Source organism: Onychomys torridus, chromosome 3 (genome assembly GCF_903995425.1).
Source record: "Onychomys torridus chromosome 3, mOncTor1.1, whole genome shotgun sequence".
NCBI classification, from domain to species: Eukaryota; Metazoa; Chordata; class Mammalia; order Rodentia; family Cricetidae; genus Onychomys; species Onychomys torridus.
This window is the reverse complement of record NC_050445.1, coordinates 61,870,096-61,889,765: the sequence shown is the minus strand read 5'-3', so window position 1 is coordinate 61,889,765 and position 19,670 is coordinate 61,870,096. Positions and strand designations below refer to the sequence as shown.

General features: G+C 44.2%; 1 protein-coding gene across 2 annotated transcripts in view; it reads right to left on the bottom strand.

Moving 5' to 3' along the window:
* The window catches only part of Slc25a13 (solute carrier family 25 member 13), a 180,098-nt gene extending 161,221 nt beyond the window's left edge, over positions 1-18,877 (bottom strand). For both annotated transcript variants that reach the window (XM_036181810.1, XM_036181811.1), the window contains exon 1: positions 18,662-18,877. In XM_036181810.1, coding sequence (XP_036037703.1) covers positions 18,662-18,676 — 15 coding nt within the window. In that variant the 5' untranslated portion in view covers positions 18,677-18,877. The remainder of the gene's footprint in view (positions 1-18,661) is intronic.
* Positions 18,878-19,670: the final 793 nt, after the last annotated feature.

Genomic DNA, 19,670 nt, shown 5'->3' with positions numbered 1-19,670 from the left:
GTCTGCTCCTGGCAGCACCAATTTACTTCAGAGAGGAGGATGGGCATTGAAGACACTTCATATGGAGTTTATCTTCACCTTGGCAAAAATAGCCATTTGGGCAAGAAACTGTTCTTGCCTGGACTGCTCGATCAACTGGACATGCAGGACCTATAGAAAGGTGACCACTGAACTTTGCTTGACAAAATGGTCCTTCAGGTTCCTGCTTCGCAGAGGAAACTGCCAGACATTCTACAGGACACTGAGAGAAGTGACCGAGAGACTCTAGCCCTGTGGGCTAAAGACAAATGCCCCAACTTTACAAAGGAACATTAGGTGACTGTCCAGGCTGCCAGCTATCTCTGTCTACCCTGCAAGACTCCCGAAAGTTGCTTGCATCCTTCTCCCAGTCCTCAGGTAATATTATATCCTTCTGAGGTCTTTGATGTGGTTGAAGACTAGATAGTTATAATTTTGCTCAGTTATGATACAAGATAAATTAGATATAAAACCTTAGACTCACCAATATAAGATAAGATATCTTCTTTAATAATGTAACTATAATTTTTGCTTGATAATTGTTTTGTTATATGTAATTTTACTATGTAAAAGTTAAAATCTTCCTTAAAAAAAAAAAAAAAAGAAAAGGGAAAGTGTTGTGGATATCGCTCTGTGTAAATAAAGTTCTGATTGGCCAGTGGCCAGGCAGGAAGTATAGGCGGGACAAGAGAGAAGAGAATTCTGGGAAGTAGAAGGTTGGGGGGAGACACTGCCAGCCGCCGCCATGAGAAGCAACATGTAAAGACACTGGTAAGCCACGAGCCATGTGGCAAAGTATAGACTAACAGAAATGGGTTAATTTAAGATAGAAGAAGCAGATAACAAGCAGCCTGCCACGGCCATACAGTTTGTAAACAATATAAGTTTTTGTGTGCTTTCTTGGTTGGGTCTGAGCGATTGTGGGACTGGCAGGTAAGAGATTTGTCCTGACTGGGCCAGGCAGGAAAACTCTAACTAAAATAAGACCCTCTCCCAGGGAAAATGGCAGACTTGGCAGCGAGTGACTGGTACATATGGTATGATGATAACACATCATCACACAGTTCACACAGTATACCAGAGGCAGAAGTAAAGTCTTGGGACTGGATCGTTTAGTTTGGGCCAGAGCAATGTCCTGGTAGCTTTTATTGGACCTTTAACTCCACGCAAGGCCTAGTGCTCAATTTTTCAAAGTAAATATCATGTAAACACCACTGAAGGTGAAAAAGCCATTAACTCCTCTAATTTCCAGAGAAAGAAACAGAGATATTTCAGACTTTTAACTATGTGGCTATATATATTACAAAGTCAGAAAGGACCCCAGAATCAGGGCATGTTGGATATTCATTTTAACACTCGAGGGACATGGGAGGAGAGTCTGAAGCCCTCTGAAGAATACTACCACTGGACCACACTGGGCATCAAATTCATGTCTTTGTCACTTAGAATCACGGCCAGCCTGATAAAGAATATTACTCTCTGGTATTATATGCTGAACTTCGTCTCAATTTTTTAAAGCATAGAGATTACAGTATAATTAGGAACCAGCTGCAATTGTAATTATCCCTCCCAATATAATTTGTTACATATTAGCAAGTGTCAAATTACTACTGCTCCTTAAATGAATAAAACCTGATTGCACTGTCCTGAAGACAGGGAAGCATATTCCTGTTGGGGAACAAAGAAATGTAAAAGCGCCTGACATATTTATAAAGTACTGGAAGGCCCTACTTAAGCTATCACGAGTTCCTAGAGCCCAGACAACATTCTGAAAACTTAGAATGGTTTCCTGAGAGAGAACAGCTAACTCAGGAAGTGCAGAGGGAGAGAAAGTCAGAGGCAAAGGGACAACAGAGAAGCTGCTTCCGCTAAGTGACACATCTGTTCAAACTTCTGCCAGGCACCAACCTCCTCTAAATGAAGCAGTCGAAATCCTGACAGAATAAAAGAGACACAGGATTCTGCACAGCTGAGAGCCCATCCTGGGCTGCACCTTTCTGCCCTAGCACTCCACCACCCCCTTGCACACCCCAGGGACTTTTGATGGGACTCCAAAGTCATGGCTGATACTCCCACAAAGCTTACAATGCCCCTGGCTCTGTCCTAAGCTTTGCAAACATAAACACATTGGACCTTCCCAACTGCCTCCCCCCAGTAGGTGAAATTATGCCACTTTGGTAGATGAGGAAATTGAAGTATAGGCAATGTACTGAATAGTTTTTATGTCAACTTGATACCAGCTAGGGTTATCTGAAAGGAAGAAACTGAGAAAATGCCTCCATAAGATCAGGCTGTAAGGCATTTTCTTAACTAGTGATTGATGTGGAAGGGTGTAGCCAGTGTAGGTGGTCCTGGGTTCAATAAGAGAGCAGGCTGAGCAAGTCATGGGAAACAAACCAGTAAGCAGCACCCCTCCATGGCCTCTGCTTCAGGTCCTGCCGCCAGGTTCCTGCCCTGTTTAAGTTCCTGTTCTGACTTCCCTCCATTATGAACAATGGTATGTATAAGCCAAATAAACCCTTCCCTCCCTAACTTGCTTCTTGGTCATGCTATTTCGTCATAACAATATAAAACCTAACTAAGACAGATAGGTTGAGTAACTTGATGGGATGTCATACAGCACATGGCCAAGTCTTAATAGGAACATAAGTTCATGGTTTGAAGCAAAATATTGTCCTACTTTTCAGATGAATAGAACCAGCATGAGATGAGGAGAAAGGAGCACACAGGTCAAAAGAAAGCTTTATTTATAGAGCAATTCCTTAATTGCTAAGCACAAAGGGGAAACGGTAACAGATACACAAGAATGGTTGCTTATAAATACTGAATTACTGTAAAATTTCAGGTGTGAAAATGGCATGATTCTCCTTTTAGGATATTTTATTTAGGGCTTGGTGGCATGGCTTTTATCCCAGCACTCAGGAGGCAGAGCCAGGTGCATCTCTATGAGTTCAAAGTCAGCCTGGTCTAGATAGTGCGTCCCAGGCCAGCCAGGGCTACATAGTGAGTACCTGTCTCAAAAAGAAAAGAGAAGCAAAAGAAGGAGGGGAGGGCTGGGGGGGGGGGTGGCGCACTCCTTTAATCCCAGCACTCGGGAGGCAGAGCCAGGTGGATCTCTGTGAGTTCGAGGCCAGCCTGGTCTACAGAGTGTGATCCAGGACAGGCACCAAACTACACAGAGACACCCTGTCTCGAGGGAAAAAAAAAGAAAAAGATAAAAAGGGTAGAAAAACTTCCATTTGTAAACATACTAAAATAAAGTCCTTAGAGATGATACCGTGAGGTCTGAGGTTCACATTTAAGAATGAAGGATGAAAGGATAAACTAGTGACTATAAACTGATAAGTATTGCTGGCTAGATAGGGGGATTAAGGGCTCATGATACAATTTCACCTTTGCATATTATGGGAAATATCCATCAGGAGGATTTTTTGTTTGTTTGTTTTGTTTTTTTCTTTTTTTTCTTTTTCTTTTTTTTTTCCTGGAGCTATGGACCGAACCCAGGGCCTTGCGCTTGCTAGGCAAGCACTCTACCACTGAGCTAAATCCCCAACCCTTGTTTTGTTTTTTGAGACAGGGTTCTCTCTGTGTAGTTTTGGTGCCTGTCCTAGAACTCGATCTGCAGACCAGGCTGGCCTCGAACTCACAGAGCCTGGCTCTGCCTCCTAAGTGCTGGGATTAAAAGTGTGCACCACCACTGCCTGACTTAAGGAGGATTCTAAGCAAGGCTGTTTTCTTTCAAAATTGGAGTATAGTGTCTCTTCCTCCAAGAAACTTTCCAACCAGATTCTCATTTGGTGTTACCTGGACTTTCCCTAGGGCCTCTGCAATGGTATGTTTAAACTGACTCTTTGACTAAGAAGCAACATGAACTCAGGGATTTTTTTTCTTGTCTGTTAAAAGGGAGAAAGAAAATAAAGATTGCATGAAAACGCATAGCCCAGGCCAGTTCTCGCGGTTCTTGGTTCTGCAGCAGAACAGCCCAGCGGAATGAATCAGCACAAGATAGCAGAGCTCAGGGAGACTGCACAGCTTCCTCGGAACCAGATTTGGTGCCAGTGGCAGCAGGTCACACTGTTGATCATGTGGCGCCTGTGATGACTAGTGAACGCTCACAATTAAACAAGAGAAAGAAATCGAAAAAGCACTAGAAGAATACACAGGTGATCATCTCGTCTGTGATATTAAGCACGAAGACTGGTTTTTAAATACGGCACACATGAGAGGTCATACCAGAAGAAACTGATCAACAGAGAACGAATGTGAGTCAGTTAAACATCAAGCAGCTGAGAAGAGAGAAACAAGATGCCAACAGGACAAGGGGGCAAGGTCTTCATGTAACTGTCCTCTTGGAACAAATCAATGTGAAAAGGCAAATGACCCAGTAGAAAACCAGGCTAAAGGCCACCACCAGACTCTTCGGGCTGCTAATGAAACCAAAAATCTCCATGAGCCACGCTGAGCAGAGGACCTGAGGCTGAGCTTGGAGGAACAGAGATGGGAGACAAGCAGAAGAAGGTGGAACTCCCCAACTCAAAGCCCACATCAATGGGAAGAAAACAAGAGTATGGATGCTAAGAAGTACATGCATTTCTTGTTGATAAGCACAATAGTCAAAGAAGAGATCTGAAGGGTCTGGGGATGAAGGACTCAGCCAATAAAAAAAAAAAAAAAAGTGTTTGCCAGGCAAGCTTGAGAATCTGAGTTCCCATCTCCAGCACCCACATAAAATGCCAAGTGTGGACACATGTGTATGCAACTCCAGCATTTGGGGGGAGGGGCAGGCAGACATGGACCGATCCCACTGTTTGCTGACCCACCAGCCTGACCTACTAGGTAAGCCCAGGTTCAATGAAGACCATGTGTCTTTTTTGAGAGGAACCTCGGAAGCATTAACTTCTGGCCTCCACAAGCATGTACACAAATTGATTAATTAATTTAATTAAAATTTTAAAAACTGAATGAGAACAAGAGATTAAAAGAAAGAACAAAAGAAGGAAAGAAAGAAATAGCTGGGAAGTCATGGCACACGCCTTTAATGCCAACACTCGGGTGGCAGAAGCAGGCAGATCTCTGTGAGTTCAAGGTCAGCCTGGTCTACAGAGTGAGTTCTAGAACAGCCAAGGCTACACAGATAAACCTCATCTCGAAAACCAAAAGAAAAGAAAAGAGAAGAGAGAGAGGGGGGGAGGGAGGGAGAGAGAGAGAGAGAGAGAGAGAGAAAGGGAGAAACTGTACAGATGGCTTAGGGAAGGGTCCCCCAAAAGCAGCAGTCCCAAGAATATCAGATTCTTCAGCCAAGAACACTGGAACTAAGCTCTGGTTTCTCAACTCCTAAATGGCCATTCTTGCCTGAAGGATATAAGTGAGTGATGGTACAGAGAAACTATGGAACTAAACCAGTCAGTAGCAGAAAGAAATATTTATTGGGGATCAAACTGCCAAGCTCATCTCTTGGGGAGACCGGTCACAGAGAAGAGCAGGTTTTTTATACGACAATCAGCAGAATGGGGACCCAAGCTTATGGAGGCTAGCCAGATTGAGCTGGAACTGGGTGCCTTGGCCAGTCAATTGCCACCTGGGGAAAAGTTAAAGGAGGTTCCTGGAGGTTTAAGAGATGTTCCTGGTGAACAGATACTGCCTTAGAGATGTGCTTTTCTTGCAAACAGAAACCTTTAGGCTTATTTACCCAGGCAAAGTCCTTCAGTTTAGGACAATGTCACCAGCACTGTCATTTGAGGGAGATGAGGGGCTTTGGACTTGACAGCTATGCATGAGGGTGTGACTGAAACACAAAAGCAGACATTAATCCGTCCTGGTGAACAGCTTTGGAACCAGATGTCTGGATTTTCATGATGGAAATGGCTTACATCTAACTCCTGATTTCAGCCCATCTCTCCACTTCAGAGTAGAGAATGTCACAGGAACCCAGATCCGGGTGCTGCAGAGGACCACTAGAGAAAGGTGTGCCTTCCTGCTCAAAAGACTGCAATCTCTCTCTGCCATTGAGAGGACACTAACACTCTAAACTAGCCAAAACAAAAGAGTTAGTCCAACTAGGCCCAATCACCAGGAAAAAAAAAAAAAAAAAAAAAACCACCCTGAGGAAGGCTGATTCACTTTAAGCCATGCTAAAGATGCGGAAGGAAAAAATATCCCTTTGATGAGAGCATGTATTTTTTTCCTTACAAAAAAACCCACTTGCACAGCAGCCACTTAGAGAGCCATTCAGCTGGATTATGCCTGCCAGCTTTTCTGAAATATTCACACCAGCGTAACTTTCCCTTATTCTTATCTCTTTTTCTTTCAGATACTGGCCATGGCCTGGGCATGCTTTCCGAACATTCTGGGCTTTCTCACCCTCTGCCTGTCGCTCCCTCCCTACTACACCCCACTTCTGCCCCATGGATGTTTTTCTTGGGCCTCTATAGTTGCGCTCCACGCCCAACTCCGAAGGCATGGTTTCCATCCTCTTCAGCCGAGCGCTGCTGAGATTTTTACAGCTTGCTTGCTCTGGGGTTTTTCTTTAAACTCTAATAATAATTGTCCTCCAGTCAATTCTTAAATTACTAACAAGACTAAAACCCAAGAGGAACCCCAGTTTTCTGAGTAACACATTAACACCTTAAGTAGCGCTCCCCAAAACCTCCAGTGACAATAGCGCCAGTCCTCAACTACCTGATGATCCAGCATACCTGCAACCAGCTGCAGTGCTGTTTGGACTTGCTGGCAATTGTTCCCGACAGTGCAACTGAACTTTCATAATCAAAAGGGAGTGATAGTCAAGGCTTCACCTTTGGAAGAAGCCTTTCTGTGTTCATCTACCTTCAGACAGCCCAAAGGTATGCTTAGCAGCTCACTTGTCAATCCCACTGGTCAAGAGTAAGACCACTACCACAGTTTAAAGCCAAATTTGAAGCAACCATTAAATAAATACTGGCCAGGTGGATGGGCTCTGGCCAGGCCCATATCCAAGTTCCTGGAAAACGGCCCACAATCAGGTTTTGCAAGGGCTTAAGAAGAAAAACCCGTAATTCATTGCATTTTCCATCAGGTCCATTCAGGGGCAAGCATACATCCTGACATATTTATCTCCAGCCTACATCCAATCAGGGGCAAGCATACATCCTGACATATTTCTTGCCAGTGACCCTCCCGCTCACATGTGATCGAGCACATCCCGTGCAGATGGGTGAAAACCACGTGGCTTGTTATCTCACATAAACAAGCCTCCAGCATTTCAGGAACTATCTGTCCTTGGGCAAGGGGCTTACAGATCAGAGGTATTTTTGTTTCATAGATCTCTTAAGCACAGTAATTACAACTTAAAATGTAACTTTGGCTCTCACAACTCTCCATCCTGCTTTCTCTTCGAGATCATTCATACACATTTCAAGTATTTCCAAACAATTCTTTATTTTGTTAGGAGATGGAGGGGACTAGATAGATGTTCTATTAAAAAGTGAAGAAGTTGCCAACAAACCATAAATCTACAGCAGAAAATCTTCCTCCACTCACCTTGCCATGGGTTAGTGTGTCAAACTAATGAGTAAATCAATGAACAATGTGTCAAAATGTCACATGATAGACACTCTGAGGGATATCAAGTCTAAAGAAGGTCCCTGATCACAAGAGCTTAAAATGTAGCAAGAAACAAAACAGCAAGGATTTCTAAGATTAAAGTCCTTGGAACCTCAACATTACCTCACTGGAGGCAGCTTGAACATGAGTTATTTTCTGTGCTAAGCTAAACTGTGTCTCCCTAAATTCTAATCCCAGCACCTCAGAATATGACCACTGTAAATGAAGAAAGGTCTGTAATGAGGTTATTAAGTTGATACGATAAAGATGTCCTTGAACCTGGAAATTATGCTCTGCTCTTCTCTCTCTCTCTCTCTCTCTCTCTCTCTCTCACACACACACACACACACACACTTGCTCCTTGACAATACCCATGCTTAAACATTCATTTAAGACCTTTTAGTAAACCCCAACAATAAGAGAATGGGAAGAAGGGAGGGAGGACAGACTAGAAATGAGGATATAACCTCAGACGGTACCACACAAAGATACAAGAAAACATCCCACTAAATCAAGAGAGATGCCATAGGCAAAGTCGACCTTGCCTAGATCTTGATATCAGACTGTTAGCTCTCCAGAATTGTGAAAATTAATTCCAGCCATTTAAGCTGCCCAATCTTTGGCACATTGTTATGGAAACCCTAGCAAATGAATATACTCCAACACAGTTGTTCCAAGTAAGGCAACTGTTTCTTTCATTTATTTATTTTGTAACCAAGACCAAACACTGCATTTGGTCCTGGCTCTTTGGGAGTCTCTTTTTTTCAGCCTTTTTTACTCATAATCCGTTTTTAAAGTCAGGCCCACTTTCTATTAGATTGAGATTAAAGAATTTTGGCAAGAACTCAACAGAAATCTTCTTGGATACTTCCCACTGCACCACTTCAGTATGTACAAACGTAGTTTCCCCATATAGGTCCGACGACTTGGTTGAAATATAATTGCCCGTTGGAAAGGTCCCCTGCTCCTCTTGTAAGGAGTAAGTCACTTATTTACCCAAAAGCACTTTGAGAAGATGAGAATTCTAACAATCATTCACCAACAGGTTTTTGTATCTCTAGACAATTCTTACCTGAATCAATTATTACTCGCAAATTACAGGATGTTCTTGTCTTGTTTTCTAATTCTGACATCTTGTTTTAAATTTTCCTAGGTGATATCCTTTGGTTAACAAAACCAAAAATAACACAAGAAAATAAAAACCTTTACCTCTCGGTCTCAATTTGACTCATCTGAAAAGTAGTAATCATCCATTATGGGCTACTGGAATTTTTTTAACCCAATGTTACAATCTATTTCTAATTAATTTGTTTTTGTTTTGGTAATCTAACACATTATATTAAATTTATCTATTTTATTTTTTCTAATTTTATTTTCTGTGCACTGGTGTTTTGTTTGCATTCATGTCTGTGTGAGGGTGTTGGACCCCCTGGAACTATAGTTATTGACAGTTGTGAGCCACCATGGAAGTGCTGAGAATTGAACCTGGGTCATCTGGAAGAGCAGCCAGTGCTCTTAACCACTGAGCCTCTCCAGCCCCCTAAATTTACCATTTTTAAGTACACAATTCAATGGCATTAGTATATTCAAATGTTAGAAGCCACCAGCACTATTTTATCATCCCAAACAAACTCTATGCCCATTTTTAATTAATACCAATCTTGTTGATAATATCCACTACTTTTCTAAGAATTATGATTCATACTCATATTGTATACATACATACAAACTCATAAGTGCATAAAGTATAAGCATATACATAAGCCTGCATATTTAAAGATGAAAACTACTTTTGATACTCCATGTAGAGCAACTGTCAATATTCAAACACAGTAACAAACCATTAGCCAAAAAGCTGGTGAATCTAGATGATACCATCTGAACCCATTCATCAAACATAACCTCAAAAATAACCAAGAATTATGTGCCTCCATGTGAGCCCCAGTGCCTGATGGGAGCTCCTAAGGACCATCTAGTGTGCTAGTCAAAACTAAAAGCATGACACTAACATGACCAAGCTTTTAGAAGTATCACCTTCAGAAAACATCCAAAACAAGAAGCGTAAAGGGGATGCAATCAGTAAATTTGAAATTGTGGGAAAGTGCAGGAAAAACAATAAAGTTCTGCCATGAAATAAACTTTGAAGAAACAAACAAACAAAAAAAGGAATAACCTAAATATTGACAAGACTTCCAGGACTGTCAACCATAGGCCAAATATAAATATGATGAGTAATCAAAACAAACCTGCCACAAAAATGCAACTCAGCCAGGTGTTGTAAGACACACCCTTGATCCCAGCACTGGGGAGACAGAGGCAAAAGGATCTCTGTAAGTTAGAGGCCAGACTGGTCCAAATAGTGAGTTCCAGGACAGCCAGGGCAATGTAAAAAGACCCTTTCTAAATATGAAGATGGATGGATGATGCATGGATGGATGCATGGATGGATGGATGGCATGTTGCTGGGTGACCAAATATCCACCTATAATCTATACAAAGCTCTAGGTTCCATTCCCATCACCTCAAAATTATAGCCAATTCTAAGGAGAATTTAGCTTTCCCAAGAATTTAAATTTTATGTTATAGGCATCAGTAGCCACACTGTATCGAGATATGTTAAGAGAGTTAGTTATGCATATAGGCTCTAGAGTCAGGCTATCTGTATTCATACCATCACTCAGCCATTTACAAGCTGGGTAACCTGAGAGGATACTTAATCTCTCTGTAACTCATGAAACATATCTATTCTGTACCAGGTGAGTTTTCCCATCTAAATAGTAGAGATAATAATAGCACAGTCTATGCCTATTGTGGAGATTCAATAAGCACTTGATATATAGTGCTTACTGAAGTGCCTAGCTGCTCTAAGTGTTATACTGTTGATATAATATAGACTTCACTATATGCATAGCCTTTCTGGACCCTAACTTTCTGATCTGCCAAATGACATTAGCAGTACCTTCCCTGCTTTTTCAAAGATGAATAGAAAGATCAAATAATGAAGCTTGGGTCTTTGGTCACCTCACTCCCTAAGATGATCTTGAAAACAAGCCAAGTACCGTCCCCACCCCACCCCTCAAAAAACAGCACTTAGAACAGGGCCAGTTGGTGTCAATTACACATTCGAATGCGGTTTTAAAAACTGTTAAGTGCTGTGCCTGTGATCACAGGAACAGGAGCCAATCTTTGAGGATTACTTGGGGAGGTGTGGGAAGAACGGAAAGGGAGAAGCCAAAGATGGGGAGACCAGTGTGGAAGCCGAGGTGACTGTATAACTAAGAAGTAATAAGGACCTGGATTTAATGGAGGGGACAGGACACAGCACTCCAGGACAGCAGGTGGGTTTAACTGACACCTCATTTTCCACACGTCCAAATGCCTGCAGATAGCCTCTCCTGGCTGCCCAGAGCAAAGAAATCAGAGGCAGAAAATAAAAAAAACACCAAGAAGATATTCTCAGTGCTAAGTGAGCAAAGTTTGAAATATCACTGAGATACCCAAGTTGAGTTTTACAGCAAACATCTGAAAGTACAGGCTGGAGCTCAGTACGACACGCATGGTCACTCTTCAAAAGACGCATATGGGCACCGAAGGGAGAGGAGGCGTAGCACTGGAGACACCAACCTCCCACAGAACTCAGGGACTCTGGAGAGAAGCTGCAAAGGAGAAGTTGGGAGGGTGAGCAGAAAGAGATCAAGCCTGAGAGTTCACCACAAATGCTGACGGCCAGAAGCCCACAAAATCGGTAAAACTCTGGCTCACATAAGGCTAGCAGTCAGAACAGGATTAGGGCTTAGATCACTTGAGAGAATGTCAAAAATCAACAGGCAAGAGAAAAGTAAGGAAAAGGAGGAAAGCACAGCCCCTATACAGTCCCCTTAAATAATCACTGGAAGATGTGCTACAAAATAATACTCAGGCCCCAAGGGATACTCAAAGAAAGACCCTAAAATTTATACAGGATTTTGACACTATGTATTTAATTCTGCAAACAGTTGGACTAACTTGCAAAGAAACCAAAGTTGTTACATCCTTATCAAAGAGAGGCCTTTAATTGCGCTGGCGGTAGTGAGTGCCTGGGATGCATACCATCCAAACTTCCGGATGCACAGGATTTCCTGAGGATGGGAATAAAATGCACATGCTGATGCAACAGGCCTGGGGCCTACCTCCAAGGGCTTCACAGCTAACCAGCACCTAAGGAAATCATCTAAGGAAACCTGTCAGACCACTCTCTGGACAGACAAGAATTTCAGCAGCAAGGCTCCCCAGGAGGACCACGTGGACAAAGTCACTAAAGCAGCCATAGTTCAGCCACCAGGTGGATGGTTGGTGCATTCAGAGTTTCAGTAAAGCTCCTGTGTGGTTCAGGCACCTGTCCCTGTGTTTGCAGTTGGGTAGAGCGGCCCACAGACTCCAATAGACATCTTCTGATGTCATGATTTCCTAAAATACTTTCCCGTGTTGCCTGCCACGGGATCAACACGGTCATGAATGGTCCCCTGTTTTCCACAGGGTGATAAGGAGCACCCAGAGAGATCAATGTCCAAATTCCAGTAGCAGAAGTGCTCTAGAGGGGGATGGCTCAGAGGTTAAGAACATTGACTGTTCTTCCTGAGGACCTGGGTTCAATTCCCAACACCCACATGGCAGTTCACAACTGTCTGTAATTCCAGTTCCAGGGGACCTGACACCCTCATACAGACATACATGAAGACAAAACCTCAACATACATTAAATAAATAAATCTTAAAAAGAAAAAAAAAGTGGGCTAGAAACCAGGTTCGCCTCCTTTCCAGTCACTGAATAGAGATTGTGGAAGAAGGGCTCTGGTAGCCTCATCCTACTTAGGAATGTTAAGCCAGTCCTCTGCAGCTCTATTCACGGGATGCCCAGCACTCAGAATGGTCACTCCACATCATGTCTGATTCTGAAAACTACTGAACATGCACCCAGGAATACACATCTCTTCAAATTAGACTCCCTCATACAACGTCCTTACCAAAAGTATGACATGCCTCACATACAAGAGCTATCTTATCCCAAACAGTAAGGGTACCAGGAAATCCCTGCCTGACTCTCCCATCCACAGTGTTCATCAACAGTGTTCATGGATAGCATGTGCAGACTGTAGCCTCCGGTGGAAATCAAGCCAAAGCGACCAGCCTAACAGTCACCAAGCAGAGCAGTACACTGGAGTTGGATTGCAACGAAATCACAACATTGGCAACTGAACTGTGTTGTCAACACCAGAAGTCAAAAGGAACCAACTCGGTTCTTAATCACACTACAGTGAAGTTTTCCAAAGGGAAAGGAAACTGTATGTGGTATCAGATAGTTCAAAGAAACAAGCTGGAACATCCAACCATACTCCTGCACATATGCCTTGGGAGAACCACTGAATCAGCAGGGTTCTGTGGCTATTGAATGCATTTAAATGAGTTGGCTAGACCTGCCCACTAGGAGAGTCTGGGTGGACAAGTCCTAAGGGCAGGCTTGCTCTGCTATGATTAAATATTTGACTTAGGGCTGTGTCCCTTCAGCAGACCCATCTTCCTCCCCACACAAAACCAACCCATAGCTTCAGGAGACTCGACGTTTGTTCAAAGGCCCACCCTAAGACCAAGAACACATGAAGCAGGGGTGCTTAGGCTCAAGAAAACCGAGGATTCGTGAAGCAGGGGTGCTTCAGATGCAGCAAACAGCAAGCAGAGAGTGGAGGAACGAACAGTCCAGCAGGCCTCATCCTCAGAGATAACGGGAGATAGCAAGGAAGGGGTGGCTCAGTATAGACACAGGAGAAGCCGGTCACAGGGCAAAGGGCCCAAGAGTTGGCCCTAAGAAAAGAAGTCAGTGCTCCTCTGGTAACTTCTAAAAGGACTCAGTGTCCAAAAACAAGATGTGCAGCCTGATTTTCTTACACTGCACATTGCCCTCCTCTCCTGCCTTCCAGTCTGCTTCTGTGGACCAATGCCTGTAAAGCTGCAGGCCCTAAGTGAGGGAGCACTAGACTCCCCATGTGTCAGACCAGGAGCAAAGAAGGGGCTAGAAGAGGTCTGCGCATTTCACCTTTGGACACCTACAATGACCGCAGAAAACCACTGACACATTACAAGAATGAAAAGGAGCTTCCAGGTGCTTTGAGTTGCTAAAATCTAAGTTCTCAGATAATAATATAAAACTATATGACCTTGATACCTAAGCAACAAGGAAAACATGAGCAAGACTGGAATTTTTGTAAAAGAGAATGAAGTGACCACTACCTTGACCCCTTGGAGATAGAACACCATTCCCTACCCTTAACTTGTCCTGAGTCTGCTCTCCTGCCTTGTCCACGAAGCCAGCAGTGAATCACAAGGCAGATTACTTGGTTAGTGGCTGCCAGACACAGCAGATGTCAACTCAGTCCTGAAATAAGGTGACAGCTACACATTGGCACCTCATAGAGCTCTCTAGATGATTCAAATGCCTGGGAACCACTGGCCAAGAATAGTCTAAAAGCAAAGGAGTTTAAAGGAACAGCGATCAATAATTGCAGTTTCCTGGGACTTCATATCTTCCACTGGTAGAATTCAGGCTTGAGAACGGGAGCAATAAAGACCTTCCATTGCATTAAGTCTCAAGACCTAACCCTAACAATTTCAGAGACTAGAAAAATCCAAACATTAATTTCCATCCTAGGAACCTGCTCTCTTAAAATCCATAGCTCACTTTATGCAAGATGGTGTGACTAAAGCTTACAGTCACAGCACTTGGGAAGAGGGAAGATCACTTCAAGGTCACCCTCATCTGCATAGAGTTCAAGGTCAACCTCAGGTCCTGGGGATCTGACTTCAAATAACTTCCTCTCTTTCCTTCCTACTAGCACAAACCTCAGCCGGCTTTACCACTGCATTACCCAGATCTGACAGTTCTGAGGCTGGTTCACTGAAGAATTACCAAACCTAAGATTTTTTTCTTCCAACTGTAAAATGAAGACAAAAATCACAAAGCACTCATTACTGTTGTGACAATTACTACTTGTAAAGCACTTAGGAAGAAGGAACCTGGCACGCAGGAAGCACTCTGTAAACAATTCAAAGGCTTAATGAAAAGGCTGATTTCTAGGGAGGAACCTAACTTCTCCCGCGTCCTCACCCACACCTTCCCCATAGGCTTGGCTTGCCACATGCTCTGCTAGTATAGTCACTCAGCAGACAGGGCAGGAAAAACCCTGGAGCCAGCATGGCAGGATTGGAATGGCAGATTCAGAACTTTCTAATGAGGAGGTCTTAGGTCTCTCACATCACAGTTTGGGGTTTCTGAGTCTTCATCTATTGCAGAGATGGCAGGACTAATATCTAATTCAGAAGACAAATTCATTAGAATTAAAACTGAAAAGCATTTGGAATGGAATTTGGTATCTAGTAACCATTCCTTCATATTAGCTACTATTGTTTTAAGCACATGTTATTTCCTGGATGTAGCATGGGTTCTCATTATCCAGCTTCTGATACGCTGCTGACACTGGGGTGGATCTTTCCTATTGCCTATTTCTATTTATTCATTCTGAGATATAGCTACACTTCTGGGGAGTCTCCCTTCAGACCAGTAGAAACTCCTTCTCTAGAGCAGCTCTCTAGTATGGGTTTGGTTTCTTTGTTTGTTTTCTTTTTTGAGGCCAAAGTCTAGTTCATTTGCAACACTGGAAAGATCAGGATACACAGTTCCAAATTAACCAACAATCGCAGCAACAACAACACACCTAAAGGGGGGGGTGGTCAGCAGCATAAACATCAGCCCTCCAGAGCACTGTTTTTATTGTTGTTTGTTTGTTTGTTTGTTTAACTGGATACTTTCATTTTATCACTGAATTCTTTTCTTTTAATTCTAGGCTGATTTAAGCCCAGCAATGTAGACCATGTCTGGGTTTCCCAGCAATGTAGACCATGTCTGGGTTTACACACGAACATCTCTAACAGCTTACAGCTGAACTTAAGCTAACATTCTCTAACTTTTCAGTTTCAAGTGGTTTAATTCCATCATCCTTAATGCATAAACTTAGCCATTGCTAAAGAGACTTTCGAGATCATCTCAAAAACACTGATAGCTCCAGATCATTATTGCATGAGAAAACAAGTAATTTTTTGACTGTTGAGTTGATGAGGAAAGTCAAGTAAAAAGATGCAAAGGAACTGAACGATTGTATATGAATAACTACAAAGACCCAGCAAACTAAAATGAGACTAGGGAATAGATAGCTGTGGCTACATCTTTCCAGTCAATCTACTTAAACATTCCAGTGGTTCCCTATAGTAAACAGAGCCTCTCACAACTGTTGCCTTCCCAAGCTCACAGGCCAGTTTTGTAAGACTCCTTCATGGGCTGCCCAGTTCTTGCCAGATATGTCAGTTTTACCCCTAGATGAGATTTTTCCAATCTATGGCTCTGTGCTCAGCTGCCAACATGGCTTATTACACTCCAAGGAAAAAGCAATTAGCACCTCTTTTATCTCAGAATTGCCCAGAACTAACTAAAAGCTGGGAGAAACAACCAATAAGCATGATGCCCAAATACAACTCAGTGGGAAACACTCATTCTTGGACTAAGTTGGACCCATAACAGCTTCATCTGGGACCTTTCAAGACTACGTTGACTATAATGTCCTTGATCTAAAATGGGAGATATTACAAGAGAAGGGCTTATGGAATCCACAGATGTGTATGGCCCTCAGTGGATTTTGAAGGCAGTTCAGATACATCATAAACAAGATGGTGGAGCCTGGAGCCTGGTGTGGTTGTGTGTGTCTTTAATCCCCTACACTTGAGAGGAAGAGGCAAGCGGCTCTCAAGGCCACTCTGATATATACATAGCAAACTCTAGACCTGCCAGAGCTTAATAGTAAGACTGAGAGAGAGACAGAGAGAGCCCAGATATAGTTCAAAGTGAATTCTCTCCAAGACTATGTCTTTGCTTTGGATGCTAGATGGTCCAGGTACCTGCAGTGAGGACACACTTGCATTTCATTATCCTAAGTTGATATCTCCCTCTGTCTCTGTCTCTCTGACTCTGTCTGTCTGTCTTTCTGTCTCTCTCTCTTTCTCTCCCTCTCTCTCCCAAGACAGGGTTTCTCTGCTGAACAAACTTCCCTGGCTGTCCTGGAACTCACTGTTGACCAGGCTGACCTCGACCTCCCAAGAGCTGGGATTCAGGAGAAAACTTTCTGTTTACCCTGGCCTTCTCATTACTCACAGCTGGTTTAGTTATGTCCTACTGGACTGTAATTGGATGTCGGTCTGTGTCAGCCATCAGAACTGAAGCGGTGAGTTTCAGTGACTACACAACAAAGAACACAGGTTTCCAAAACATAAGGGTGAAAGGAAGGTTTCATTTTCCCTGTCTCTCATAATTTGCACAGAACCAACTGTCCTTTTTCTTTCTTTCTTTTTTTAAGATCAGGCTAGCCTCAGACTCAGAGATCTGCCTCTGCCTGAACCTCTGAGTACTCAGACTAAAGGCGTGCGCCACCCCTGCCCGGTTCCAACTGTCACTTTCCTGTTAATAACTTAGTAAGAAAAATGCAACTAAAAAGTTGAGCATGCGTCCTTACTTAAGTTTCATTTTTGCCAAGTCTTACATTCCATTTCAAGGTATATGCTACAATTTGGTGCCCACTATTACTTTAATCTCCAAATAAAGTAACACTACTTAATTCCTCAGCAAATACATAAATGAAGAGTGGGTATTTACTCCAGAGAAAGAATTCATACCAATCATTGTATTCTAATATCATAAGAAGCTAGCGTAAAGAAAAGGGCTATTGTCTTGAAACAGTGAATGTAGCTTCCAACATAATTCACACACCCATGTGCTCATGCAGACACACGCACCGAATACACCCAGTACACACTCTTGAGTGTTACACTCCAGTAGTTACAGAGAAAGGGCACCTAAGGCACCCAGTCTGGGAACAAGAAGCCTGTGGATTTGGGGAGCTTGGAGAGACTCTAGTCACAGAACAGCATTTGAATATATTTGTCTGCTTACAATTTCCATTGCAAATGTGATTAGTTTGCTTGAATAAATAAGAATATGATGTGTTGGCCATGTTTTCCTCTTGAGGGTTATCACAGAGTTTTGATTAAGGACAAATGTTTGAAATGTTGGGTATATTTAAGTTCACTGCACTTAAAATGATCTAAGAAGTTGTATAGGCTTGATTAAAGGGCTGCCTTCGTGAACTTAAAAATTAAAAGCAATAAATTCCAATGATTCGAGTGATTGGGACTGAATATGGTATTCTGCCAGAAAAGTTGAAATGCAGTCCAGAGAGGCTGAAATGGTGTGCAGGTTTGAAGAACCGGTGAAAGAGGAAAGGTCAATTTATCGGAGCTGCCTTCTCCCTGGGTTCGCGAACGATTCACATTACACGGAATTCCTTTTAAGTAGAACTTCACAGGAGTGACAAGCTCCCAGGACAATCTGTTTTGTCATTTCCAAAAAGAAGCCTCTCCAAGGCTCGGAGGCTGGCTTGTAAGTGTTGTCAGATGGAGAGAGGGAGGGCAAGGATGGGAGGTGGGGGGAGGGGAAGGGTCCCAGGACTAGCTACGTATAGGCGCAGGCCAAGTCCCCCAAGCACTTTCCAAAACGGAAGTCAAGGTGACTTCCCTACTCGCGGGAGGGCGGAACCCTTGAAACGTAATAGGATCAGGCTTCAGCCCCAGCTGGGGCCCCTAGAAGGAGAAACCCAGGTCAACAACAGCCGGGTCAGAATCAGGAGAACCCCGAGGTGGCAGAGGGTCTGTGTGACCCGGGGCTCTTTCCTGCCGCAGGCCACCTGGCCCCATCCGCGCACTCCTCCTTGCTGGCCCGGGCTCCGTCCCGCGGGACACTGCTCCTTCCCGACCGGGCCAAGTGGGAGTGTCCGGCTGGCAAAGTTTCTGCAGCGCGATCGGGCCGCGGTAGGCACGCGGCCGCAAGTGCGGTCCCCTGTGCCCCTCCTCGGCTGCAAGGTGGAGCCCCGCATCCAGTCCCCCGGCTGCACCCCGCTAGGCGCCAGATCGCCCCTGCCCGCCGCGCTTACCTTGGCGGCCGCCATGCTTCGGCCGGGGTGCGGGCGGCTTCGGGACCCGCTCTCTGGCTGGCTCGCACTGGGGACCCCGGCGACTCACTTCCCGTCCCGGCTGAGGTGGGGGCGGCGATTCGGCCAGGCGGCTTGCGTTCCCGGCCTGCCTCCCCACGCCCTCCCGGCGCGGGTCATGCGGGTGCCGCCAGCCCATTGGCTGGGCCGGGCCAGGGCCTCCCGGGCCCGCGTGATCTGAAGGCCTCTGCCCTGTAGCCAGGGAGGGCCCTAATCTGGAAGCGGCTGAGGGACCAGGCCACGTGACTCTAGCCATGCTGTCTAGCCTCAGCAGCCACCTTGGTGGGCACCCAAGGGCCATGAAGAAATGCAAGCCATTCTCTCCCGAAGACAGGTGACCTGGTGAGGGAAGCTTCTGCTTGGGCTGGGACCAAGGGCTAGTCTGGGCCCATGAGCTAGCCAAGTAAAGGTGGTTGGCACACAACACCTGGAAGTTGACACACATACTCTCTCACATACACACCTAACTGGGGCAGGTTCTTGCTAGGTTCACCTTGGTTTTTGCTTCAAGAAGGAATCCTGCAATACCATCATAACTCCCCAAAGTACTGACTAATAGAAACAAAGATAAACAGCAGCCCAGCCTACCTGGAAGGTCTAACTTGATAAACTCTTGAGTATACTACAGAACCCACATTTGTAGAGCTATTTTGCATCAACTCTGTATATTAGGACAAAAGAGGTTACAGACCATAAAGAGTCTGTGGGCTAGGGAGATGACCAGAATGTGTTAGCTTTCATGTAACCTCCTAAAGCAATAGCTTGTTCCCAGGTCACCGAAAGAACAAGGAAGCCTGGACAGCCTCTCAGAGATGACTCCTGACCTGAGGTAAGTATGTCAGTCCAGTTGGTAGATAACCAGAGATGTCCCAACCATGCAGAGTAAGGGGAGACCAGAGGCCCTGAATTGACAGGGAATCCAAGAGTTTGGTGAGAGAAGGCAACCTAAACT